This window comes from Cynocephalus volans, chromosome 16 (assembly GCF_027409185.1).
Source record: "Cynocephalus volans isolate mCynVol1 chromosome 16, mCynVol1.pri, whole genome shotgun sequence".
NCBI lineage: Eukaryota > Metazoa > Chordata > Mammalia > Dermoptera > Cynocephalidae > Cynocephalus > Cynocephalus volans.
In genome coordinates this window covers 2,331,477-2,357,237 of record NC_084475.1, presented here as the reverse complement: position 1 = coordinate 2,357,237, position 25,761 = coordinate 2,331,477, and the positions used below count along the sequence as shown (strand labels likewise).

Sequence of the window (25,761 nt, the reverse complement as noted above, 5' to 3'; positions counted from 1 at the left end):
TAATGTTTTTCCCATCATGTGTAACAGTTGCTTAGCGCGGAAACCCTGCAAACTGCAGAAAAGCACAAAAGGGAAAAATAAATATGGAGTGATGAGTACCTCAGTTCCATTTAAACCTACACCACCACCAACAACAAATAAAATAAAATAAAAATAAATAAATAAACCTCACAACATCAATGCTTTCATTCTGTGCACAATCATTTATTTGTGTTCATAAAAACTGGCTTGCCTTGAAAAGCTTCCTTCTATAGATGAATTGTGGTACTTCTGACTCTGGGACCACAGGAAGAAGTGAGCAAGAGGACAGGCCCTCAGAGGCCATGAGTGTGGTAACCACTGTTTAAGACACCATGTATCACTTAGGGGTGGCGGTAACACCCAATAAATGTGTCCCAGGTCTCATGCATTTATTCCTCCCTCAACTATCATTTACCGAAATGCCCATTCAAGGAACACAGTCCCAGTCTCAGCCTAGTTGAGGCAGACACAGGCGCTTAAATATGTACAAAACCAAGGAAGGTGCTACCTGCTGGGATGGTCAAAGGAAGGCTCTGCAGAGATAGTGCAATTTGAACTGAGCCTAGAAGGTCAAATCAGCCTTGACCAGGCCAAAAAATGTGGAAAGGTAAACCAAGCAGTGGGAACAACGCATGCAGACACCTGGAAGCAGAGAAGAACAGATCTTACCCAGCAACTGGTAACTAGCTTACTAAGGCTGGATTACAGGCATTTCCAAAGGGAGAGAGGGGTCAGGAGGCCAGGGAACCTGGCAGAAGTCAGAATCTAGAGGCTTTGTTTTGTTGAGTTTTGAGTTTAGTAGAGAGGAGCCACTGAAGGGAATGATCAGAGTGATGGCTCCCAAAGATCATCCACTCAGGGCATGCGTTTCAAGACCTCCCTTGAAGTGGCAAAGGAAGGTCAGGCAAGGCAGTGCAGATAAAGGCAGAGTCTGTCACTCTTTAGAAGTCTGAAGGGCCGAGCCCGTGGCGCACTCGGGAGAGTGCGGCACTGGGAGCGCAGCGACGCTCCTGCCGCAGGTTCGGATCCTATATAGGAATGGCCGGTGCACTCACTGGCTGAGTGCCGGTCATGAAAAAGACCAGAAAAAAAAAAAAGAAGTCTGAAGAGGTATATGGGTGCGCAGGGAAGGGAAGCAACAAGGATTACAGGCACTTGGCTTGGGGCCTGGGTGGAGAGAGGGGCCATCCACGTAAGCACAAGAAGAGGATGTGGGCAAAGCCTGACTCTGTGAACAGGTTGAGTCTGAAGACCTTCTCAGCAGACAGTCTGAAGCTCAGGTCCAGCTGGAGGTCAGCAGGTGGCTCAAAAGCCAACATAGGGATGAGCTAGACCTGGAGGGCATGCAGAGTGCAGAGAAGAGGGCCAGGGATTGTTCCTGTAGGGTTGAGAATGGGGACAAATAGAGGGGGCAAGACAAGCTGTGGGAGTAGCCTGGCATGGGGCTCACTGGATATGCCCCTCTGTATGCAGCAGCAGGTAGCCCCTGAGGAGCGGGGGCAGTGGGAGCCGGGTGGCAGCCTGCCGGCAGTGGCCACCCAACTGAGCACGCACAGCCAGTCGGGCCAGGTGCTGCAGACGCCTTGGCTGGTTCACCATGCACAGGGCCGAGCTGTAGAAGGCTTCATGCTCCTAGGCCAGGAGTGAAAGAGGGTCAGATGGCCAATACACTTGACTATGCTCTTCCATCTGGGGCAACCAAGTGGTGGGGGCCCTGGGGTTTTGCAAAAGGCACCCACCTGGATGTTTGGTGCATGGAAGGACTCAGGTTCAGAGCCAGAGAGGACCTGCAGTGCTATTGGGGGCTGGGACTACACTTCAGGGCAGTGTCTCAGCCATGTTCGCACCCACTACCACCCCAGAGATGCAGGCACAGTGCCCACTGACTCAGAGATGTCTGATAAATGTGCTGATGCAGGTGAGAGAGAGGCTGGAGAGGTGTGTGGAATCAGAAGTTGGCCTATGCTACCAGGCGGAGGGGTTATCCTAGAACCCAGGGGTTTCACTCTACCCGTTCTCATCCACCCAGGGGCCCTCATGCCCCTCCCTCCACGAAGCCCTCCGGAGGGGTCGGCTTGTGGCTCATCCTTCCTCCTCATCTCCCCCTAGAAAGGAGCTCTGAACCTGGGTGGACATACCTGCCACAGCTCTGGCAGCACTGTCTCCACCCAAAAATTACAGGACAGAACACAGGGATAAGCATTAAGTAGGACTTCCAGGGCCAGAGGGAAGTTGGCACAATGTTTCAGCATCTAGGAATCAAAAGAGGGTCTCAGGGGCACCATGGCTCCTCCATCCAAGGGCAGACCCAAGTCCAGCCTAACCCAAATCCCCACTCACACCCTAATTTTGGGAGGGGTTGGGGAGGAGTTAAGGTCTGAGTCCTCATCCCCTTCCATGCCTCAGTTTACCCCACCCTCAAGGGCACCATAACCTCTTGGTCCCAGTTTACTTGGGGGCTCTTTCCTGCCTTGGACACCCTCCCCCATAATCCTCTCTCCTCCCAAGATGGGGACAGACCTCTGGCCACTGAGGGTGGGCATTCATTCTCTTGCACCCACCCCTTTCTTCCCCAGAGGCAACTGGATACTCCTTTCACAGATCCTCCCTGCGCACCTCTGGGCGCACAGGCTGGGCGCCGTGGTCCAGCAGCGCTGCGAAGAGGACCTCGGGCTCGCAGTTGGGGACGTCCTGGACGGCCTGCAGCGCGTAGTCCATGGGCGTGAGGCCCGCCCCGTTGGGGACTCCAGCGCGGGCCCCGTGGCGCAGCAACAGCTCGGCCAGGCCACTGCAGCCGTTGGCACAGGCGTTGTGCAGAGGCGTGTGGCCCTTGCGCCCGGCTGCCTGGGCGTCGGCGCCGGCCTCCAGAAGACGGCGCGCCACGGCCTCGCGTCGCCGGCTGCTGCCTGGGCCCTCGGCCCCCGCACACGCCGCGTTCAGCGCAGTCTCGCCCTGGCTGGTGCGCAGACCCACGTCAGCACCGTGCTCCAGGTAGAGAGCCACGTGCTCCTCCAGGCCCCGTGCGGCCGCCACATGCAGGGGTGTCACCTCGCTCTCCCGCGCCGCCAGATTCACCGTCGCTCCCGCCTCCAGCACCAACTTGGCGCACCTGGGGACAGGGCACAAGGCCCCGGGGCAAATCCTGAAGGCCCAAGGACTGGCCGGGAAACCCCTCGGCCTGCTGTCACCCCCTCCCCCTCCTTCCCACCCCTCTTGCCTCCAAGTCCAGACGAACAGCAGAGCTGGAAGCCACCAGCAACATCTTCAATTTTCAGATGTAAACCTTCAGCCCAGAAAGGTCTCGTGCCGCCAAGGACACACAGCAAGTTAGTGGTTGTTCCAGAATTAGTATTCACTGTGTCAGACAATCCCTCCCAGAGTCTGCCCTGACTCCCCTGTAGAATTGGACTCCAAGGCCTGGTTCTGAATCACTTGTCAGTGATCTAACATTTTGATAGCACCAGATCTTGAAAACTCACTCCTATGTACACTATGAAGCATAGAAAATTAAAGAGTATGAGCCAAAAAGAAAAATAAATAGAAATGCTAATATTTTCTTCCTGCCCCCAAACTTGAAGATCACTCTTCTAGACCAAGCCACATTCAACCAGGCAAAGGAAGGCACTTGGGGACTTCCCTACTCCACTTTCCCCTAGAGAAAACAAACAAAACCAGAGGAACAAAACAATGGATTTTAGAAAGCACATGTTTCACAGTCTCCTAGTTCCTGGGAAAATTACAGGCCAGAATGCTGGTGCAGCAACTACGCACCATTACCTGCTGCATGATAAAGCCAACAGGCAACAAGCTAAATTAATAATGATGAAACTAAACTAACAGTAATTTATAATTAAAAAGCCAGAATGGCAGCTGCTGGAAACCCAGGAGCAGATCCATCAACTCTGATGAAACCCTGATAACCAGGTATCTTTTCCCAAAATGGCCAGAATTCCTGCTCATGTGTCCAGTAGGTGCTTTGCTCAGTGGACGGGAGTTAAATAGCAACCAGTCTTCCATAAACTACTGAATTTATTTCCTTGGGAAATTCTAATCATCGGCCAATTCTTGTTTCCAAATACTAAATTTAAGTAACACTTTAAAGCTCACTCATGGGCTGGCCCATGGCTCACTTGGGTGAGTGCGGTGCTGATAACATCAAGGCCACAGGTTCAAATCCCTATATAGGGATGGCCGGTTGGCTCACTTGGGAGAGCGTGGTGCTGACAACACCAAGTCAAGGGTTAAGATCCCCTTACCGGTCATCTTTAAAAAAAAAGCTCACTCAGTAGGGTTCCAAGTAGCTATTCTCACCTTTAAAGGATGAAGTTTGTTGGAGGGTGCATAAGAACCCAAGAAAGGGCTGGTAAATTTGGATCACTTCTGGGTACATCACTGATCGAGATCTAGTGGGTGGAGGTTCCCCGCATGTGGGCTGTGGAGTGTCTTTCAGGAGCCCTTGAATTGTTACCTGCCAACCCTGTCTATTGACCTGATTTGCAAAAGTACAAATAACATCACGAAAGGGGTCCAAGAAACTGATCTTAGAAAAGTGAGAGGAGGAGATATGGGGGCAGGGAGCTCACACTGAGGTTGGGAAATGCGGGACTGGGTCTTTCTTGATGCCCACCTCAAAACAACTGGGAATCTGGCTACAGAGGATTCACAGGGAATTGGAGACTACAGTTGGAACAGGGTTTTCCCAAAAAGCAACAAGTCTTCTGCCTCCTGGGCTTACCTTGGACAAGTCACTAAACCTTTTTTTTCCCTCTTTTTTTACTGGATAGCCAGTGCAGAGATTCGAGTCCTTGACCTTGGTCTTCTCAGCACCATGCTCTACAGAGTGAGCTAACTGGCCAGCCCCTATGAAACCTTTTTGAGCCTCATTTTTCTCCTCTGTAGAATGAGGCATATCTCCAGGTTGTTGTGAAGACGTGTGTATATGAAATGCTTTAGAAACTTCAAAGCTGTGTATGGGGGTCAAGTTCTCCCTTCTCTTGGCTGTGTGAACTGGAAACACACACACATGCCCATGCATGCGCACGTGCACACACACACAGACACACTCCTCCCCAAACCATCCCCTCAGCCGTGGACACTTACTGCAAGGACTCAGGGGCCACACAGAGGTGCAAGGGGGTTGTGCCCTCCTCGGACAGCACATTAGCCTTGGCACCGAAGGTTAGCAGCAACCGCACACAGTCAGGCTGGGCTTGGGCACAGGCCTCATGCAAGGCAGCCCTGCCCCCCACTCTGGAGTCCAATTCAGCCCCCTGCTGGATCAGGTGGCGGGTGCAGTCTGTGTAACCTCGGGCTGCAGTGATGGTGAGCGGTGCTGTCTGCTTGGTCTTGGGGGTCAGCACCCAGAACCCTGAGAACAGCAGGCAGAGTTGGGGGCGTGTGAGATGGGCAGGCGGGGCAAGGAGTGGGGACGCTGATCTAGCCTTCCCTCTGCACGGTTTGCTGAGCACAAACACTGTGCCAGGCTGCACCTGTGGAAAGTGGTTCACCCAAGCCCTGAATTGGGAGTATGAATTGGAATAGCCTTTTAGAAGTTTGTCAATCGGTAGCAAAAGGCAGTATTTGTCATAGAAAAAAGTTAATTGCTCTATACAACCACAAGGGCCAGCTGAGGAGGGTAAATCCTGTTATGGAAACCTCAGGATCTTTGAGCTGCTAATGAAATCCATAAGAGGTGCGGTGGAGAAGGAAAGAATGGGGAGAGGTGTCGCTCACCTGACTCGTGTTGGATTTGAAGGGTAGAAATGGTCAAGGACTCGCTTAAAGGACATCGCTGCCTAATATCGAACTGGCAGCAAAGTAAATTCCTGGTGTCTCTAAACCTTGGGTATAGCATGTTTTCTTTTTTATTAGGATTGCAACTAAGGCTGCGTTTCATCTTGGAAATGATGGACATGCTTCAGGACAAGGCCAGGACGACCTGGGTGGGGTCACAATCTCTAACTGTTGTAACCAAGCAGGAATGTGGAGCCTGCAGCGACTGTGAGAGTGTAAGCTCTCCCAAGTCCACGGTCAATGTTAAATCCATGGCAGTCTCAGTTGGGGTATTTGGTTTACGTGGACAAACCTGGCCATAATATATCCTGAGAAAATCACCTGGCAAGTACATGAAGATGTCCCTCATACGGCTATTTAAAATAGTTTTTATTTTCGTTACTTTTTAAAAACAGGAACCCTATCTACCCGATCTATTTGGGGACTAGTAATATAAATCATGGCACACAACCATACAATAGAATTTATGCACCTATTTAAAATATTTTGTAGAGGGCCGAGCCCGTGGCGCCCTCGGGAGAGTGAGGTGCTGGGAGTGCGGCGTCGCTCCCGCCGCGGGTTCGGATCCTATGTAGGAATGACCGGTGCACTCACTGGCTGAGTGCCTGTCACGAAAAACGACAAAACAAAACAAAAAATAAATAAATAAATAAATAAAATAGGAATTGTTAAAAAAATGTATATATATTTTGTAGACTCATGGTTTTTGACATGGAAGGTATTACATGAAAAACCAGGTTATAAAATTGCATGTGGAATATAGTTTCATTCTATGAGAGAAAAAATATTCATATGTGTGGATATATACGCGGAGAAAGAAAAAATTGTGTTAGAATATAACTGTTACTACATAATGAGTATAATATATATACAATTATTATTTGTCAATTAAAAACAAAATTTAAAAATATTTATATATAAACTATGTTAAAAGAACATAACTTTTAATTCAGAAAAGACATTCAGACACTAACTGTCGCATCTCTGTTTCGGAGGCAGCTCGGATGGGCGGTGGGAAGGGATGCTCTGGTCTGTGGTCTGCAGGAAGGAGATGGGACCTAGACTCTCCCGCCCCAGCCCACCCCTCTTCCCTCTCCCTACCCTCCTGCCCTCACTTGGTGCTCCCTACCCTGTTCAGCCGACCAGGCCAGCTGGTTGCTCACAGTCTCCACAATCATGTTGGCGGCCTCTTCATCTTGAAACAGGGCTTGAACCTGCTGCAGGTCGCCGGAGAACAGGGCATTGTGGACAGCTGGGTCCCGGCAGGAGCGGCGAGGCCTAGTGAGTAGGGCCTGGGGACCTGAGGAGTACCTGTGGCTCCGGCAGTGCCTGGCAGCAGCCCGCCGCCGGTCCTCCCATTCCAGCCACTCCCGCTGCAGGCGGAGAGAGTGCAGTGTGGACGAGGTGAAGGGGAAGGACTCCCCTGCCATGAGGAGGGGCCCAGGGGTCTGGGTGGTGGCACCTGGGCCGAAGGAACCTGGCCCAACTACCACCCTTGCTCTGAGGAGCCACCCTGCTGCCTTCCCAGTGAGGAGCAGCTGCGGCTATAAATAGGCCCCTCACTGCTCTGGTAAACAGTTTGCCCAGAGTCATGATCCTGGTGCAGAGAAGGTGCTGGGCCAGCCCCTGCCCCTGCTGACACCCTTTGATTCCTCAGCTCTGGCCACTCCTGAGCCCCAGGGTCTGCATCCCTCTACTTCTCTGAAGCGAGCACCTTGGGTTTGGGTTGGCCAGGTCCAAGGGGAGTGAAGCAGTCAATCATGGAGATGGGCAGGGCAGGAAGACCAGGGTCCTCCAGCCTCTCTGAAGTGGCTGGAGGGCAGGAGCCCGTGTTGGCCCACAACGAGGGGAGAGGGCAGACCCCGGCACAGGAAAGAAGGGGCGGTCAGGACAGTGTTTCTGAGAAGGTAGATAGCTTTTCTTGGCATGAGCAGTAACAGCAATAACTCTGCACATATGCACAGAGCTTTACAGTATTTAAATATCTTTTCTATCCATCTTACATATGCACAGAGCTTTACAGTATTTAAACCACTTTATATCCATCTTATCTTGGGCTGCCATCCTTCCTAGCTCTCCCAGGTAAACTATAAATTTGGTTTGGACAATGAATGATATGGTCAAGTTGATTATCACAGTTGAACACCTCTGAGATGTGTGGTCTTATTTCTGTTTTACAGATGGGAACTTGAGGCTTAACGAGTAAAACTCAAAAGCCCCACAGCCTGTGAGAGGCAGGGCCGGGACCCCGTGGGCCTGACACCGTAGAGGGTGTGCTTTGGCTCCAGTTGCTGTGGCCACTGAGGGCGAAGACTGTTGTGAAAGCCTCCCTTCTTTCTTTCTTTTTTTCTTTCTTTCTTTCTTTCTCTCTCTATTCATTTATTAATTGATTAATTAATTAATTAATCAATTAATTAATTTTTACCCAGCTCCTAAGGGGGCTCACAAACCTGCCTGAGGAGGGCCAAGGGGTTGGTTGACCTGGAAACTCTGGGGACTCAACCAAAGAGATCTTCAAGCCACAAACTCATTCACCCTCAGGAGAAAGTGTTCTGCCTCTAGGCGCCTCTAGGGGGAGGAATGAGGCCACGAAACCGCACCAGCTGGTGTGACTGCCAAGCTGGGGACGGGGAGGGCAGGAGGGACTGCTGCTGCTGCCTCCGAAGCTCTCCTAGCCCAGAGCTTGCTCCACGTGCGGGCGGGCGGCAGGCCATAGCTATGGTCTGTCTCTCCAGCAATGCGGGCTCCTCCTGGCTCCTCTGCCCTCGGCACTGCCTCCCCTCCCCAGCCCTCCAGCAGCCCCCTGCTCGGTCATTTTTCACTTCTTCCTCCCCGGGTCCCCTCACACAAACGAGTTCTAACTGCCGTTCTCACACTTTCAGTCACCATCTTCAGTTCAGGCCCTCAGTGCTTCAAACCTGGACCTACCCAGCTTTCTACTTGGTGGTCTTTCCTCGGGCCACACCCCTGCTGCCCTGCTGCTACAATGATCTGTCTAAATTGGTTCGTTCTCTTGCTTAAAAACTTCTGACTTCTGACGCCTGTGCTCTTAGCTGGAACTCAGCCCCGACTCTTGAGTTTGGCCGCACATGCCTCATGTCCCGTAGCATTCTCATCACGGCTCCTCATCCTTCCCTGCCATTTTCTCAGCTTGGAATCCCCTTCTGACTCATTTCTCAGAGTCCACCTCAGGGGTCCTCTGCTCTGAGATGTCTCTAGAGCCACCGCAGGTGCCCCACCCCTTCAGTTCCATACTCCAGTCCGTGCTCCTGCAGGACTCCAGGTGGGCTTTGGGGAGCACCTGTCCTGTACTGCAGGTGTTGTCTGCCAGGCCCACCGTGCTGAATGCGGGCTCCAGAGCAGGCCCCGGCACACAGCCGGTCTTGACATGTTTAGGAGCACTTGGCCATGGCAAGCTTATGTGTAGTACGTTGAATGAAGGCCCCTATTCTCTGCCAGAGCAAACACTCATCTGCCTGCCCAAGTGGGTGGCAGCAGCCTGGGCTTTTTCCGGCACTGCCCTCACCCTGTTCACCCACCCTGCCTGGCCCCAGCTTCTTGGTCACATTCCAGGGAGGGGGATCCCGGAGGAGGAATGAGATCATGCACAACAAGGGTTTGGAGATCCTCAGAGAAAGGCACCTCTATAAATGCAGCTGTGATTAACCCTGTTGGAACCCACTGGGTGTTTTAATTGCCCCGCCAACGGCCTGGCCGAGCACCCACAGCTGGGTTCCCAGGGTTGGGAGTCTGGCAAGGTCGGGTGGTGCCAAGAAGGGCCAAGGCAGGAGGGTGTCCCTTCCTCCCTGAGGCATACAATAGTCATGGCCCAGCCTGTCCCCTGCCTTCTTGCCACATAGGCCTGAAGGTGCTCTGACTACAGCTCAGTCCCCTGGAGATACCAGTGTTCATCTCCCTGTACTTAACATGAGCTTCCTGAGGGCAGAGAAAGGAGGTCTTTACTTCAACCTGCCCATGGGCCCACAGGGAGCCCAGAAGTTCCACTGGAGGAAACTGTGCCAGGCGATTAGGTGTCCAGCCTGCCTTCTGCAAGCTCAGAGCCCGTGGGGCAATGAAGCGCACAAGAAACCCGGAGGTGAAGCAACTGGGATTGGCCAGGACCGTGAGCAGTGGGGACCAGCGCTCAAGGGTGTCCAGAGTGGGGAAGAGCACTGTAGGTCCAGATGGGAGCGTGAAGGGGCGAGGATGCTGCGAATTAGCCCCTTCTTGCCCTGGCCTAGGAGCACAGGAGCCTTCTAGAACAGGGCCCCCCTGCAATCAGCAGCCAACTGGACATGGAGCTCTCAAAGTACATGGAGTTTACCTCAGCCTTAAGACTGGGATGCATGGGGGATCTGCCTCTCTCTGGGAAAAGGGAGATTAACACCTCCCTCAGGGCAGTGCCAACCCCATGCCCATGGGAGGCACCAGTCTCCCAGCTGCTTAGTGGAGGCTGAGGCAGGGGAGGCTGGCAATCAAACTGGGCTTTTTAACCCACCTCCTCTCACCCATGAGTTGGGAGAGTTTTCCTTTCTGCCCTTCATTCCAAAAAGGAGAACAAGGTTGGCGAGTTGGTATAATTAGACTTTTTACACCCCTCCCATGCCCCTTGTCCAACTCTGGTCTGAAAGGTGGTACAGAGAAGCTACAGTGACGAAGAGTTGCTTGGCAACAAAATAAATAAAGTAGTATTGGATTATAACCCAAAGTATAAAATAAATTCCTGAGTCCATACTGATACAAATGAATGATTGAATAAATGACGGAGAAGAGACGAATCTCGCATGCAGAAGAATCTCAAATAATTTATGTAGATATTCTACTCTTAAGGAGGTGCTTAATTCCATTCCCTACTCCTTAAGTGTGGGCTGCATATAGTGACTTCCTTTCAAAGAGTACAGTACAGAAAGGGGGAGGAAAACAAACCTAACTTTACAGTGGAGAAATCTGACAAACCTTACTCCAGCCAGGTGTTCAGGGCTAACATGGACCCTCGATAAGATGTGGTGAGAACGGCACCTTACTCTGGTCCTCCTCCCCAAAACCCTGAACGCCAGTCTAACTGTGAGAAGAACAACAGGCAAATCCCAACAGAAGGGCATCCTACAATAATAGTCTGACTGGACTCTTCAAACTGTCAAGGCCATCAAAATCACAGAAAGTCTGAGAAACTGCCCCGGCCAAGAGGAGCCTAAAGAGACATGATGATTAAATATAATGTGGGATCCGGGATGGGATTGTGAAACAGAAGAGGGACATTAGGGGAAAACTGAGTAAATCTGAATAAAGTGTAGAGTTTAGTTAATAATAATGTATTAATACTGGTTCATTAATTGTGACAAAGGTACCATACGAATGTAAGATGTTGACAGTAGGGGAAACTGGGTGTGGGGTATAGGGAAACGCTGTACTATCATTGAAATAATTCTGTAAATCTGTCTAAAATAAAAAGTATATTCAAAAGACATAAAAAGAAAAAAAAGAAAAGTTGCTTGGCTCTGCCTCCGCCTATGCATCTGCCAAGCACCACTGGCAGGGCAGTCAGGACAGGGGCAGCAAGGGGTGGAAAGGACAGGAAGGCAGGTGAAGCAGGGGCTGCTTTATTTCAGAACAAGGCACAACAGCCCCCACCCCTGCCCCCACACCTGGGAACTTTGGGCACAGGTGAGCTGGGCAGCTACAAGCCTCAAGAGAAAAAGCAGAAGGAAGTCTGAGTGTGTTCCTTCCCTATGCAGAGGGCAGGTCATCATTGCTATGGTGCGGCTCCTCAGCTGTCCAGGAAATAGGGAGTAAAAGTAACAGGAAACCGGGCCCAGCATCTTCTAAAGTTAAGTTGAGGTGGGAGAGTGACACTGAAAGTGACACACCTTTTCTGTTGCTGGCAAGAGAAGAATGATACACCAGAGAGCTTGGAGAACAGGAGGCTGAAAAGCCAACATTGGGCCAAGTTCTGGCATGCCAATGCCAAAGACCCAAAGTGACAGCAGTTCTGACTCTGCGAATGAAGGAATTCTCAGGGAAGGTGTCCAGGGTGGGGAGCACCATAGAAGCCCCGAGCTTTGTCCAGTCTCCAATCGTGCTGGCCTCCCTCTATCCCTTGGACATGACCAGACAAACCCAGAGCCTTGCCTCCAAGTTGAGAGGCTGCCTGCTCACGGGGGGTGCCCTGCCTTAGGGCAGTCCCAACTACTGGTACCACAGAAGAAGTCCTCAGGGAGCTCACTCAGGAGTCCATCCAGGTCATCTGCAGAGAAGAAGGATGGGGAGGGGGACAGCTTTAGTGATAGCATTAGGGTTCCATGTGACTTGGGTCCAAAGCTCCTGCCCTTCAGGAAGGCCTGGGCCTGGCTGTATAACCGGGGGGTGACTCCCCCTGGGCAGTGGTGCCTCTGCCAATGAGCCTGAGGCTGGCCTGACTTCCATCTTCCCTCTGCTCCCCATGTACCCGCACACAATGAAAGGCAAGGGTAGAATCCTCAGGCCATTCTCGTGAGAAAGAGGATCCCCTGGGCCTCAATGATTCCTCTCCTTCCATCCAGGGGCACAGTGCAGGAAACAGGAAGGCTTCAGAGGTCCCCCTAGGGCAACCCTCTTGTTGGACAGAGGGAGAAAGGTTAGGAAAAGCCATTAGATGTATTTAGAATCACACAGCTCATTAATCTGGTTTCTCATCTGACAGTGGGAGAAAACATCACCCTTTCCCCAAAGTGCCTGTGTGGGCGAAGAGAATGAAAGTAACTATTATTGACTGTAGTTCTCAATGTGCTGCTTATGTCCCAGAACTAGGAAACAGAGCTGACCTTGGTAATCCCTGCTGATATTATTTTTAACAATAGCTGCTAATACTTACTGAGTGCTTGCTTTGTGCCTCAATAACCCTTCATAGGGCATCTCATGGTAGTTCCTGTTATAAACCCCACTCTACCTGAGAGAACAGTGTTTAAAGAGGTAAAACAACCTGCCCAAGGTGAGCATTGAGGCTCCATCTGACGCTAGAGCCACTGCTGCCAGCTAGAAAACTCCACTTACTGGATGGGATCAGAAAGCTCCAGGAGTAAGTCGGACTGTAAATTACACCTAAGAGCCTAGCTCTGAGTCTGTCATGAACATACAATAAACACTGCTGCTAGAAGGAAGAACAGAAGTCAGTCTGGGGAGCATTCAAAATTTAATTGATTCCCATACCGGCCAGCCACCAAAAAAAAAGTGGGAAAACAAAAAAAGTTTGTTTTTTTTTTTTTGACCGGTAAGGGGATCGCAACCCTCGGCTCGGTGTCGTCCGCACCACGCTCAGCCAGTGAGCGCACTGGCCATCCCTATATAAGATCCGAACCTGCAGCCTCGGTGCTACCAGCACCGCACTCTCCCGAGTGAGCCACGGGGCTGGCCCAGTGAAAAAAAATTTAATTAAGGTGATCAGCGCTGTTCTGAAGGAGGTAGGGCTGGAACTTGCTTATAATGAAAAAAAGTTGCTCCGCACTAGCTGTACTACGACTGCTTAGAGAAACAGTCTCTAGGTTTCCCTCTGTGAAATGAAGGGAACGAGCAGTCAGTGTGGGCCTAGGAAACTGGGAATCAGAGTAAGAACGAGTATTTATGTCCCAGCCCTGTCCAGCCACCACACGCAGCTAGCTGCCTGCTCGGCAAGTCCGTACCTACAGTGGAGATGTGACACCAGGACCGACATCCTACAGCCAACTCTCTTCACTCTTGTGCCACGACCACCAGCAACCTTCTGATGACGATCTGGCTTGTCGTGAGGCTTATTTACAGGGAGAGAGTGTAGGATTCCAGCATAAGGGCATAGGATACTTTTTCATAGGATATAAATAAATGGGCTTTGTGGTTTATCCATTGGAATACTGTGAATTTGGTTAGTGTGAGACACCTACCCATAATCTGATGAACTTTGAGGCCGACAGGATTGAATTTCTGGAACCAAAAAGCTAAGGACCAGACCCTGGACTGTGTTAGCCTCACCTGGGCAATGATACCTCCTGAGAAACCAGCTGCCTGCCCCCAAGAGGTCTATATTTGGGCCTCTCAGGTTTATATCCTGGTCCCCTCCAACTACATGGATGTTTGACTCCTCAACTCTCCCTGGAGGGCCTCTGAGTTTAGTCAGGATAGGGAAAGCTGCCTCTGTGGTCTGGTTGTCAGCCCACAGAGGACTCGAGAGTGTGGCACAAAGATAGCACCTGTCACTCTAGATGGTGATGTTTCCACCTCGTGGCTGATAGCACATGACCTGGGAATTGGGGAGACCTTGGATCATACTTTGTTTGCTTTATGTGGCCCTATCACACTGCTAACTAGTTGGATGCTTCAGTCTTGCCAAATAAGACACCATATCTGATTTCTTTAAGATTATGTAAGATCCAAAGATTCACAGAAAGAAGAACAGGGTGCAGCCAGGAAGATTCTGGCTGAGCTATCAAGAGGAAGTAGGAGGACCTCTTGTTCCCGGATGGGCTGGCGGCCTTACCTGCTTCTGGGAGTTCTTCCTCGGGGGCTGCCCCTGCCTCTAGGTTCTGTGCTGTTCTGAGGCCTTCCCTGGCCACACCATGCTGGACACTGCCATGGAAGCTTTTTGGACCCTGGGGACAGAGAATCTGGTTACCAATGCCTGTGCTCCTGAAATCCTTCTGGATGGTATCATCTCTACCCAGACAACTTCAAAGGAACAGGTGGGAGCTCAGGAGGAAAAGACATGACGGAGGAGTGGGGCGGCTAGTCAGTCACCCAGGCCCACGCTGAGGGGAGTGAGCCCAAATGCCAAACACCCAAAACAGCAGATAATTTTTAAAAACTAAACAAAAAAGCTAACCTTTTTTGGCTTATTTTCTTTCCCAATTCTATTGGTATTTAACGCTTTAGGGAATCTATATAACTGGAGCGGAAAGTGAAGGGGCCATTCAGAAATATGTTGAGGAATTAGCCTGGGATTAAAAATTAGCTGTTAACAAGGCCCAAACTAGCTAACATATGGGCAGGTAATTAAAATTGGAATTAAAAAGTTAACTACGGTTGGCCCAAGAGAATGGGAGTGCAGAAGGGTGAGCTTCGTTTTTTGCTTATTCTATGCCATTTCAATTTATTTCAATGAGGATGGATGATTTGAAATTAAAAGAAAAATAAAGATCATTTTGTAGAAGTGGGGTGATTTTGAGAGAATGTGGAAGCAGTTAAGGGGAAATATGAGGGAAACAGAAGTAGAAAGTTAGAGTTAAAGGTCTAACTTGACTAGAGGCCATCACGTCTGGCCTTGTCTTATTGATGAAGCAACAACAGGGGAGGGGACAGGACTTGCCCAAAGTCACAGGACAAATGATCAGCAGAGCTGGGACAAGACCCAGGTCTCCTGACTCTCAGGCCAGGATCCCATGAAGGGCTGGAGGTGGCCAAGTCAAACCCGGGCTCTGTACTCTCACCCTGGAGTGGAGCTGCCTGGAATCTCATCCTTGCCTCCCAGAGATCCCAAAATGCTTGCCTCAGTTCCTAAAGGGGATGTCCTCACCAGTATTCTGTGCGGGTTCCCCCTTGCCCAGCCAAGGCAGAGGCCAGGAGGAAGATGCAGAGCAAGTGCTGGCTCACCTGACAAGCCATTTATAGCTCACTGTTCTCTGCACAGCCACCCGTAGCAGATCTCATCCTTGGTCATTTACTGCCACCACTCCCAGTGGGCCCTCAACTTGGCTAGTTCTCAAGTAACGCCTATCCTCTCAGATGTTCAAGCCTGCCCTCAGACACTCAGGGGTCACCAAGAAGCCAGCTGTTCCTCTAGATACTGTTACTGAGCTGTCTGGCAGGTGGCTAGCCCAGGGACAGGAGGAGATGATACTGTCCCCAAAAGCTCCTTTTTACCTCAGAGCAGCTGCTCCCTTCATACCTCTGCTCCCCAGTGGAGGAGAGGAAGAAATCGGAAGATCCATGCCAAAGGAGGGCTCTACCAGTCCCCATTCCACCTGCGCCTCTTACCTTTGGGGAAGGCTGAGATGGCTTGAAGCACTTCCCATCCCCAGAATCTGAGCTGTAAATATGGACCAGGTTGTTGGGTGTCACGTTGAGGTAATGATTTCGGAGCGAAGGAGAAAACACTCCAATCTGGAGTCGAGAAAAGTGGGTGGTCAGTGTCCTCATGGAGCACTGGGTGCTACTAGATGGCCACCTGGTACCTGCCGGCCTCTTACTTGGTGTCCTCTGCACCAGGGACACACAAATTGCTCCTGCCCCAGCCTTGGTGCCAGAGTCGAACCACTTATCACACCCTCCCCCTCAACGCAACCCTCCATCCCCATCTACCCCTGAAGAAGACTGGGAGCCAGTTCAAGAGCCATGGGCTTTTAATCAGCTCCAGCAAGCAAGGGACTAGCAACAGCTCAATCACTCCTTGCCTGGGTGCTGGTAGGGAAGGCAGCCACACAGGTAAGGAGACAGACAGGGTGGGTGGGGTGGGGTGCAGGTCCCTACTTGGAGCTCCCATACCTGCTTTAGCAACAACACTGAGCCAGGCTTCAGCTCATTCTGGCGTGTCTCCAGCAGCAATCTGTGCACTGTCCCCAGCATCTCTCCTGCAAATACCACATGGCCCATCAGCCTCAGGGCCAGGGCAGCACAAAGACTGGTTTGGGCCCTGGCTAGGAATTGGACTGCTCACTGCCTCAACTTTCCCATCTGCAAATGGAGAGGGTGATTTCTCTTCATCTCCTGACCTCAAAGGAGGCCTCTCGTCAGACGCTCCCAGGACCTAACTCCTTACCTGTGGGGTCCTTGAAAACCACACTGGCATCCATTGTGCTCTTATTCAGGGACTTGATCATCACCGCCATGTTTGGGACCTTGTTTCTGGGAAGCTGCTTCAGGGCTGCCTGCTTACAAGGAAAGGCATTCACTGAGCGAGCCATGGCCCACCTATAACTTCCCAGGTCCCCAGGTGTGCCAGGGCAACCAGAGAGTGGAAGGGAGGACGGTATCGGTGTAGTGATATCTTCCTTTGTGGAGGACAAAGGGGCAGTTTGAAGGGCACATCCCATCTCCCTCTGGCAGGCCTAAAGCTGTCAGGTCCTCCATTTCTTTCTCCCTGCCTCCTCTCTTTTGTGTATATATATATATTTATAGTGCTCCATCATGGCCAGCCACGGGCAAGGATATCTTGGCACATGTACCAGCGTGTATCTGCACGTGGTCCCTGACCTCTGGGAGCTCTGAGTGTGCTAACAGTGTGCTAACCCCACTCCACCAGGGCCTGGAAGTGCAGAGCCATGCACATAACTCACTCTCTCCCTCTCCTTTCATCTGTGCCGAGTACTGTGGATGAGAGCGAAAGGTAGGTGAGTGGAAGATACACCACAGGGGCTTCATGCTGCCGCTCAGAGATAGACCTGGGGTAGGAGGGAGCAAACAGCCCTTTCCTAAGGTGAAGTAGGACAGTACGTTGGTGAAAGGGAGAAAAATGGTCTTCCCTTTGGTCTCAGCACCCAGGACCCTCACCTTCCGCAAAACCATGACGATGCTGTAGGTACAGAGGAAGCAGCTGGGGTCTCTCTCATCCAGGCCCAGAGCAGATTTCATGGTCAGCCAGGGCCCTCGCCCAAAATCCTCCTCCACTGATATCTGGGAACTAGCAACAATCTGGCACCACAGAGCAGAGGGGGGAATCTGCATTAATGGGTCTATCCTGCTACAGATCCTTGAATGAGACAGGATAGAAGGATGGGAGAGGAAGGGCGAATCCCCTGGGAAAAACTGTAGCATGGTGGCCACAGTCTCTTATTTATCTCTAATACCAGAAAATATTATGTTAAATCTTGTTGTATACCACATATTTCACTAAGCAATTACAGCAAAGGTGCTCTTTTTATTTACTTATTTATTTTTAAAATCAGGTCCTAAATTTAATTACATTGAAGCAAAAGGCTGTCCATATTTGTCTCTTGCAATAGACTCAACAAGTCTCAGGGGTAGGGATGTCCAACACACCTATATAGGCTTTTGGAGTGTTTTAGCCAATTTGAAACCAGTCATATTTTATTTGAGATGCCTCTGGCTTTAACCATTAACCTTATATATTATATCAATAAATGCTTTGAATCCAGATGAGTACTTATTGCTTAGGATCTGAAATGGACTCGCAAAAAGAAAAAAAGAAAAAGAGAAAAAAAAAAAAATGAAATGGACTGGCATATCTAGCAAGCTGCAGCAAAGAGAAAAAAACACTGGGGAGAATTAAAAGCAAAAGTGGGTCTGAGGGCACTGCAGGTCAACCAGAACCCCAGGGAGGAGGGAAACTGAGTCTCAGCCGCCAAAATGGGACCCACTGGAGGTAAGAAGAAGGCAAGTTCTTCCCAGCTCAGCTCCCAGAAACCTGAGAGGAAGGGTTCCCGAGATACCATTTTTATTATACTTTCCTTATTAATTACAATCTCCTCCCTGGAGAAGATGAAGCTAGCTGGGCCTTTATTTCTTAGATGGGAAAGAAGCCTGGATTTATGGCATCAGTTAATTCCTGGCTGCCATCAGGATAGGCCTCCCATTATGCCAGTAAAGTTGCTGCCTGCCCCAAATGACCTTTGGTGCATGACAGCAGAGAACAGGCCTAGCAGCATCAGCTCTGATTCTCAACTCCTGAGACATGCAGAGAGGTCCTTCACTCTCAAATGACACCCAGCAAGTTAACATTTGCATGGAATAAGTTACCTCTGTGTGGCACTTAGCCAGAGCACCATGAGCTGGAGTCTGGGGGGTGGAAACCATGATCTTCTCCAGATTTTTCCCATTATGCTAAGAGGGGAGAGAGAAGGTGACAGCAAGCTCAGCAGCTGTTATTTACAAGTACAGCTTCTTGTCTGGGTTACATAATGAGTTCAGGAAACTATCAAGGACAATTAACACATATTACATCTCTCCTAACAAAGTCTCAGGAGCCTCATTGGCAGCTCAAAAAAGGTACTTTGGGGATCATTTCAGGAATTTGAAGAAGATGGAGCTGGCCCAGGAGCGAATCCCAGGGCTGCCTGAAGAGGGCAGTGACCCCAATAGAGAGGCCTATGATGAGCAAAGGGGCAGCTGCCCCCAGTCCCTTCTCTGGAACCTAACCCTTCCCTCCAGGGAGATCCAGCGCAGGAGGAACATAGAAGACCTCTCTGGATTTCTCTTAAACTGCTAGGGAAAACAGGCAGAAATTGCTTCAAACGCTCTTAAAATAAGAGGAAGGGGGCACACCTTTCATTATCAAACCAGATCTTCAGAGCCCAATTATCTGGGATCAGATCCAAGACAGTTTGATGGATCCTGTACCCCACCGCTGCTTAAATCCACTATTCAGCAGGGCTGTCTCCTTTTCAGCCCCAACTTCCCCACCTTGGCCCCACACATCAGCCACAGTGAATGGTTCTGTGGATATTCGAGAACACCTTGCTCTTACTCCTCTGTAACTTTGCACATGCTTGTCCCTGTATTCCCACTGCTGGAATGTCCCCAGAACACAGACCCCTACCCACCCCCCACCTGTTAACCTCCTCCTCATCCATCCACAGCCCATTCAGCAAGCCCAAGGCAGAGCCAGTATCTCCCAGCAGCCAGGGAGTGACACCTCCTTACACTGCGCACTTTGGGCATAATCATTTGTTTCTTCCACTACAGTGTAGGCTCCTTAGGACAGGAACTACTTCTCTTTTAATCTCTGCATTCTCGGTTCCAAGCAAATTGCCCAACACACACAAGTAAATATGAGTGAATGAATGTTCCTGCCCTAGTGCTAGCAAACAGTAGGCGCTCAATAAACCTATGAAAATTATGAAGTCCTCAGAGCCTTAAACACCTCTCTCCCATGTGAATTTTCCAGCACTCAATTCTTCCTTCCCATTTCTTTTGACGACTTCTGCAGCTTTGAAAACCCTCCCTCTCCTTGCTTCCTCCTTCCCTTCCTTCCAGGAGGGAAGATATTCTAAGGCTGGACAGTTCTGGACCTCTGCTTCTCTCCTTTGCATCCCAATGTCCTAGAAAACCAGGTCACTTGGGCCGGCCCGTGGCTCACTCGGGAGAGTGCAGTGCTGATAATACCAAGGCCCCGGGTTCGGATCCCTTAAGAAAAAAAGTAAAAAAAAAAAAAAAAGAAAACCAGGTCACTCACCTGGTCAGGGAGGATGCCTGCTGGGCCAGGGAAGCGGCGTGTTCGGACTCGGGTGGAAGGGCGGGTGGGCTGCTGGGGTGTCCGGTTGGCAGCATGGACCAGCTGCACCAGGTGGTTGGTGACAATGGGAGTCTGCAGAGCTGCCTGGGGAACTAGGGAGGAATGGGGGCCTTTCGGGGTGCTGACAGGAGATTCAACAGAAGACACTGGAGCTCGGGGCTGTAAGGGCTCCCGTGGAAATGATCCAGAGCTAGTCCTTGAGCGAGTAGAGCAGACTGAACTGGGAGTTCGAGGTCCAGGAAAATGAGCTTTGCCACTTAACCAGGCACTTGGAGACTGAAATGGCTGACTAGGGAAACAATTCTGAGGGCTGCTCTGAATGGGCCCTCCAGCAGCTTGGAGAGGCTGGGGTGCTCGAAGAGGAGGGTCTTTGGGACAGACTTCCCTATGGGGTTGCTGAGTGGGAACTGCTGAAGCAGTTGGAAAGGGAAGGTTACCCGTGGCACCAGGTTTCAAGTGGGGCCGTGGAGTCCTACAGTGGACAACAGGATCTACAGGCTCATCCTGGGCTGACATGATACCCGGTATATGGGTGACAGGAATGGGCCCTTTCTGGCAAGATCCACTCAGATCAACCACCCAGGCCTTTTTAGTCAATACTGGGTCTTCCCGCTGCTGGGCAGGCAAGATTCGAGGGGCCTCACTGCTGACTCCAAGTTCCGTCTCCCTGCCAGGCCCCTCCAGCTCCATGCTTGCCAGGACCTCATCAAATTCGTCTTGTTCAGGCTCATCAAAGCCACCAACCCCCTGCTGTTGGCGCTCAAATGTGAGGAGGGGGTGTGGGGTAGAGGGCTGGTGTCTTGCGGGCTCTCTGAGCACTTCTGTCAGTGTCACTCCTCTCTGATTGCCAGTCCAGATGCCAGAAGTTGAGACAGGCCTTAGTGGGGCTGTTCCTGTGGAAGGTGGACCCCTGATAGCCTTGGGCATGCTGGAGGTAGGGAGGCGGAGTCCCACAGCGGACAGGCCCAAAGCCTCTGAAGGTGCAGTGGGCTGCAACGGTGGCAGCCTGGAAGGCTGTGCCTGCACAATCTCCTGTGGCCTGGAAGAGACAGGTCTCAGGCAGGCAACACTGACAGGCAGCGAGCCAGCAAACTGGTTCTCTGCATCCTCCACAGCAGACAAGAAATCCTACAAAGAAGCAGAGACGGTAGGTCTTGACATCTGGAAATCAAGAAATACTCTGCTTTTATCATCAGGCATGTGGTGTGTATGTGTGAGTGCAGATACACACAAGCAAGAAACCAAGGCACAAAAGGCAATGGCGGTGTCTCTCACCAAATTTGACTGTGCCCATGAACCCACACCAGGCTTCTATCAGAAACACCCTAAGGCTAAGTCTTCAGGTAGCTTCTCTTTCTTTAACCTCTGGGGCTGGGGTGGGGGAAAGTTGGGGGAGACAGAAGGAGAAGCAAACCTACCAGGGCTCCAAGGAGTTAAATAAATCACCCAAGGTCACAAACTCATCTCAGGGAAACTAGCTTTCTCTAGCTTTCTGATGTCCAGCCTATGCAATGTAGCAGGTCATGATGCCTGTCCCTACCCCACTCCCCACACCCAACACACACCCAACACACACACACACACACCCAACACACACACACACACACACACACACACACACACACACACACACACACACACACGCAGAGCTTTCAACTAGCCAGAGGGGCCTCGGATCAAGCAAAATAGGCAGAAGTTAAATATAGCTTTTCAGGCAAGTTAAATTAAGTATAGATTCCAGTTGGGAAGCAAGGTGAGATTGACACCTTGAAGAGCAACAGACCTGTTCTGAGGGTGTTTTTGAGTCAGAGCTGCTGATTTAACTGACAGCAAGGTCCCCTCCACCTCCACCCCCTGCCACCATACTGGATTGTCTGGGCTCCAGAAAGGTTTTCTCCTGCTTTCTGTATTATCAAGAGAGTCCCAAACTCTGGCAGGACCATCTTAGGATTTAGCAATAATAATAATGATCAGAATTATAGCAGTATAAAATCCTGATAACCCTGGAGGTTGATGGATCCCTTTTCTCTCCAAGAGCTCACTCTCAGAAATGATGTCATCTGCTTTGGGGAATGGGAAAGGGACTGGTCTGCCGTTTTCAGGAAACAGACTTGAGCTGTCAGAGTCCTTCACTCTAACTCCATTATTAGCCTATCAGTCCTACTATCACCTGGTAAGACCCAAGGGGGTCACTTTAGCAGTCACCTTTTCAGCCTGTAATCACACATCTCCAAAGGTGAAAAACAAAGACAAGGAAACACCTCCTTGACAAAGCTGGCAGTTTTGAATTACATGTAAAAACAAAAATCAAGTCCCCAAGAAATAACAAAAACAACTAACATCTGAAACCTCACTGGGTGCCAGGTACCATAAAAGCATCTTACCAGAATTTTCACAATGGCCCTATGAATAGGTACTATTATTATTCCCATTTTACAGATGAAGAAATTGAGACCCCCCCTTTTTTTTTTGGCTGGCCAGTTTGGGGATCCGAACCCTTGACCTTGGCGTTGACTCAGAGAGGTTAAGTAACTTCACAGAACCAAGGCTTGAACCCATCTGTGTCCTTGTCACTATGTCTTAGATATTCAATGAAGGAGACAAGCCAGAGACTGATTTTTCTCTCTCTCTCTCTCTTTTTTTTTTGGTGGCTGGCCGGTACAGGGATCAAACCCTGGACCTTGGTGTTATCAGCACCATGCTCTAACCAACTCTGTAACTAGCCAGCTCGTACAGATTTTTTTTTTTTTTTTTTTTAAAGATGACCGGTAAAGGGATCTTAACCCTTGGCTTGGTGTTGTCAGCACCACGCTCAACCAGTGAGCTAACCGGCCATCCCTATATAGGATCCGAACCTGTGGCCTTGGTGTTATTAGCACCGCACTCTTCCGAGTGAGCCACAGGACGGCCCTCAGACTGATTTTTAAGAGGTCTGAGGAAAGTCTGTTTTTCCCTTGAAACCTCAGCTTCCCTTCCAAAAGCCTCAAAGGAAGAGAAGGGTGGGGCTTGGGTGGCCAGAAGGGTCCCCTGTGCAGCATTCACCACCATACCAGGTGCAAATTAGGCGAGCCACTAGAAAACAAAAAGTAAGTTTTGAATGACTTATCATGGGTAACATAGAACAATTCTATCCTACCAATGTAGTTTAGCAGTTTCCATGTACTTTAGACTGGAATCAACTGGCAGAGTCCTCATCCTGGCTGTAGGTGCTGTATTCTTAGGCAGATTAACTTACCTCTTTGGGCCTTACTCACTTAAATCCTGCCTCTTTCCAGAAGGATTTGAGGTAGCAATTTCTAGCTTCCTGGATGAAACTATGAGGGTACTTCAAAAAGTTTGTGGAGAAATGGAACTAAAAGATAATACATCCCTGTATGGGCCAGCCAAAAAAAAAATTAAAAAAAAAAATTAAAAGATAATAGGACTCTTTCCATGAACTTTTTGAAGTACCCTTACATATATCCATTGGTCACGAATGGGAAGAGAGCTGTAGAGACTAGTTCAGTGTTCTCTGGCTTCTCATTAGAAATACCCTGTCTGAGCCAGTTCCAGAAATTCTGATTTAGGTTTAATTGGTGTGTGGTAGGGCCTAGGTGAAGGTGATTCTAGAGTGCTGACATAAGATCTAGTCTAACCCTTCATTTTCTGAGGGGAGAGAGGGAAGGGAAGAGCGTTTGAGGCAGAAGAACATCTCCCATATTGTAGAACAGAAAGCAGTAGGCCAGAGAATAAAGTAATTTGCCCTGGTTCACATAGCCACTTGGTGACCACAGGCCTCCTGTCATCTAGTAACCGTGCTGTCTCCTGCACTACTCTGGATCTTCATAAACTATGTTCCCACCTCAGGTATGTCATCATGAGGTGAATTAAATCATCTACATGACACAGCTTCCAGGAAAGGGCCCTTATAATTTAAAGGTATGACAATTAGGCAACTCTTTTCTCTGGTTATTTGTTTCTAAGACAGTTAAGTAGGTTGGTTACATTTCTCATCATTTCTCAGCTTTTCATAGACAAAAAAATATACATACAGTACATGTCAGCTAAAAGGAGGTTGGTGCAGGGCTGGCCCATGGCTCACTTGGGAGAGTGTGGTGCTGATAACACCAAGGCCACTGGTTCAGATCCCTATATCGGGATGGCCAGTTAGCTCACTGGGTGAGCATGGTGCCGACAACACCAAGTCAAGGGTTAAGATCACCTTACTGGTCATCTTTTTTAAAAAATCAAACAAACAAACAAACAAAAAAGGAGGTTGGTGCAAGCTGCTCCAAAATATTCTGGATCTGGGTGCTTATATCTTGTGACCTCCTCTGCCACCTCTGATCACCAACACTTCCTTACCTCATCTTCAAACTCCTCTTCCACAGCAAACAACTTCTGCAAACTGCATGCCTGAAAGGAAAACAAAGCAGTTGAGGTTGGAGGAGAAATACCATTTGCAAGTACATTTTGTCCTCACCATGCTTCTTCCCAATGCTAACAGGACCATCAGGTGTACTGTTTTTTGCTAGTGCTGGGGGAGGAATAAGGGATGAGAAGAAAAGAAATGGGATTTAGTTAAAGATGTAAATTATTTAAAATACTTTCTTGTAAAACAATCCACTCAGATCCATCTGTATTAACCCTGGAAGAGGGGGAAGGAGCCAAGGGAAGGCTGCCAAGGGGAGCAAGGAGTTCTTCAGAATCAGGACCGTGCACATGGGCCTAAGGATTTTGCAACGTCTCAGAGGTTTTGCCTGAGGAACCTTTTGTCAAAGGTAAGAGAAACTACCATAAATCCAAGCATGCCCAGCACAGTGGCCTTGTTTCTGAAAACCAAGCCAGTGATTTCCTTCTACCTAATCAGCACCCAAAAGTTATGGTCCACAGCTCCCTCTTTCTAGCCAGCAGGGCTGCTGTTGCCAGCTCCAGATGAGTGTCAAACCCAGAGCCAAGGGTTGTGCCTAACCCCAGATGCCAGAGCAGCAAGAGCTACAGTTAGAGATACCTTCCCCAGGAGTCTAAGGGTAAGAGGTCAAGGGTTCAGATTCCAGTACCCGCCAGCCTCCAAAAAAAAAAGTGTACGCGTCAGAGTGTTTGGGGAGGGGGAGGGGAGGGAGGGGGAGGGGAGGGGGTGGGATGGACCCAAGAGGTAGTGACGTTTGAGCGCACTGGGAAGGATGACCAGAGTTCTCCATGGAGAGAAGGAAAGCAACAGGAGGGAAACTGAGGCCCGTAGCGGGGTGGGGGAGTGCTTTCCCAGCGTCTCCGGTGCGTCTTTGCCAAGCCCTGACTAGAGCCCAGGCCTCCAGACTCCGCTAAGCTCCCATCCAGACCCCAGCCCTACAGCTTGTGCGGATGAGGGGCTGGAACCCAGGGGGCGGTACCCGCGGCTCTGGGACCCTGCGGCCAGGCAGCCTCGGGCGTGAGCGCGGTATTACCATGGCGACTGCGGGGCGGTGGGCTGGCCCTGCGGACCCCGACTCGGGGGGTCGCCGGGGCCTCGGACTCGGCCTGGGTGGAAGTGCGATGGTGCTCCTGGGGTGCGGTCAGAGGGAGGAAACCCTGGTGAGGGCCGAGGGAAGGCCGTCAGAAGGCTGCGGGCCTGCGTCCCAGACCGCTTTCGAAGCAGCCGCCATACCAGCGTCTCCGCCCTCTTAAAGGGGCAGGCTTGTTTCTATCCCGCCGACACAAAAGCCCTTCACCCTCCAGTCTTCCGCCCCGGCCTTAAAGGGGAATTGGATGGCTTCTCGGTCGCCCCCTAGCGGCCCCTC

The 25,761-nt window shown here is 50.4% G+C and overlaps 2 protein-coding genes across 2 annotated transcripts; both read right to left on the bottom strand.

Moving 5' to 3' along the window:
- Nucleotides 1-183: 183 nt before the first annotated feature.
- ASB16 (ankyrin repeat and SOCS box containing 16) lies at nucleotides 184-7,334 on the bottom strand. The gene is made up of 5 exons (XM_063080951.1): nucleotides 6,944-7,334; nucleotides 5,122-5,389; nucleotides 2,638-3,130; nucleotides 2,160-2,273; nucleotides 184-1,653 (listed from the first exon to the last, which is right to left on the bottom strand). The coding sequence occupies exons 1-5, from the start codon at nucleotides 7,242-7,244 to the stop codon at nucleotides 1,468-1,470; spliced, it is 1,362 nt and encodes a 453-aa protein (XP_062937021.1). The 5' UTR covers nucleotides 7,245-7,334; the 3' UTR covers nucleotides 184-1,467.
- A 994-nt stretch (nucleotides 7,335-8,328) lies between these two features.
- On the bottom strand, nucleotides 8,329-25,431 carry HROB (homologous recombination factor with OB-fold). Its single transcript, XM_063081272.1, has 12 exons — nucleotides 25,375-25,431; nucleotides 24,350-24,400; nucleotides 19,946-21,133; nucleotides 18,511-18,594; nucleotides 17,305-17,445; nucleotides 16,574-16,682; nucleotides 16,300-16,385; nucleotides 15,793-15,918; nucleotides 14,300-14,411; nucleotides 12,005-12,058; nucleotides 9,778-9,986; nucleotides 8,329-8,382 (listed from the first exon to the last, which is right to left on the bottom strand). Exons 1-12 carry the CDS (start codon nucleotides 25,429-25,431, stop codon nucleotides 8,329-8,331), a joined length of 2,271 nt encoding a protein of 756 aa, XP_062937342.1.
- Between the last annotated feature and the right edge of the window lie 330 nt (nucleotides 25,432-25,761).

What these genes read in the sequence shown, in the direction of transcription:
- ASB16 (XM_063080951.1), bottom strand. Translation starts at nt 7,244, where the DNA reads ATGGCAGGGGAGTCCTTCCCCTTCACCTCGTCCACACTGCACTCTCTC. An exon ending in GGCCTGGTCGGCTGAACAGG is followed by an intron (nt 5,390 to 6,943) that starts GTAGGGAGCACC and finishes TGCTGTTCTCAG; the next exon opens with GGTTCTGGGTGCTGACCCCC. An exon ending in TGCTGCCAGAGCTGTGGCAG is followed by an intron (nt 1,654 to 2,159) that starts GTATGTCCACCC and finishes CTCCTGGCCTAG; the next exon opens with GAGCATGAAGCCTTCTACAG.
- HROB (XM_063081272.1), bottom strand. Translation starts at nt 25,431, where the DNA reads ATGGTAATACCGCGCTCACGCCCGAGGCTGCCTGGCCGCAGGGTCCCA. An exon ending in CAGTGTTGTTGCTAAAGCAG is followed by an intron (nt 15,919 to 16,299) that starts GTATGGGAGCTC and finishes TCTCGACTCCAG; the next exon opens with ATTGGAGTGTTTTCTCCTTC. An exon ending in GGACTTCTTCTGTGGTACCA is followed by an intron (nt 9,987 to 12,004) that starts GTAGTTGGGACT and finishes CTGGACCTACAG; the next exon opens with TGCTCTTCCCCACTCTGGAC.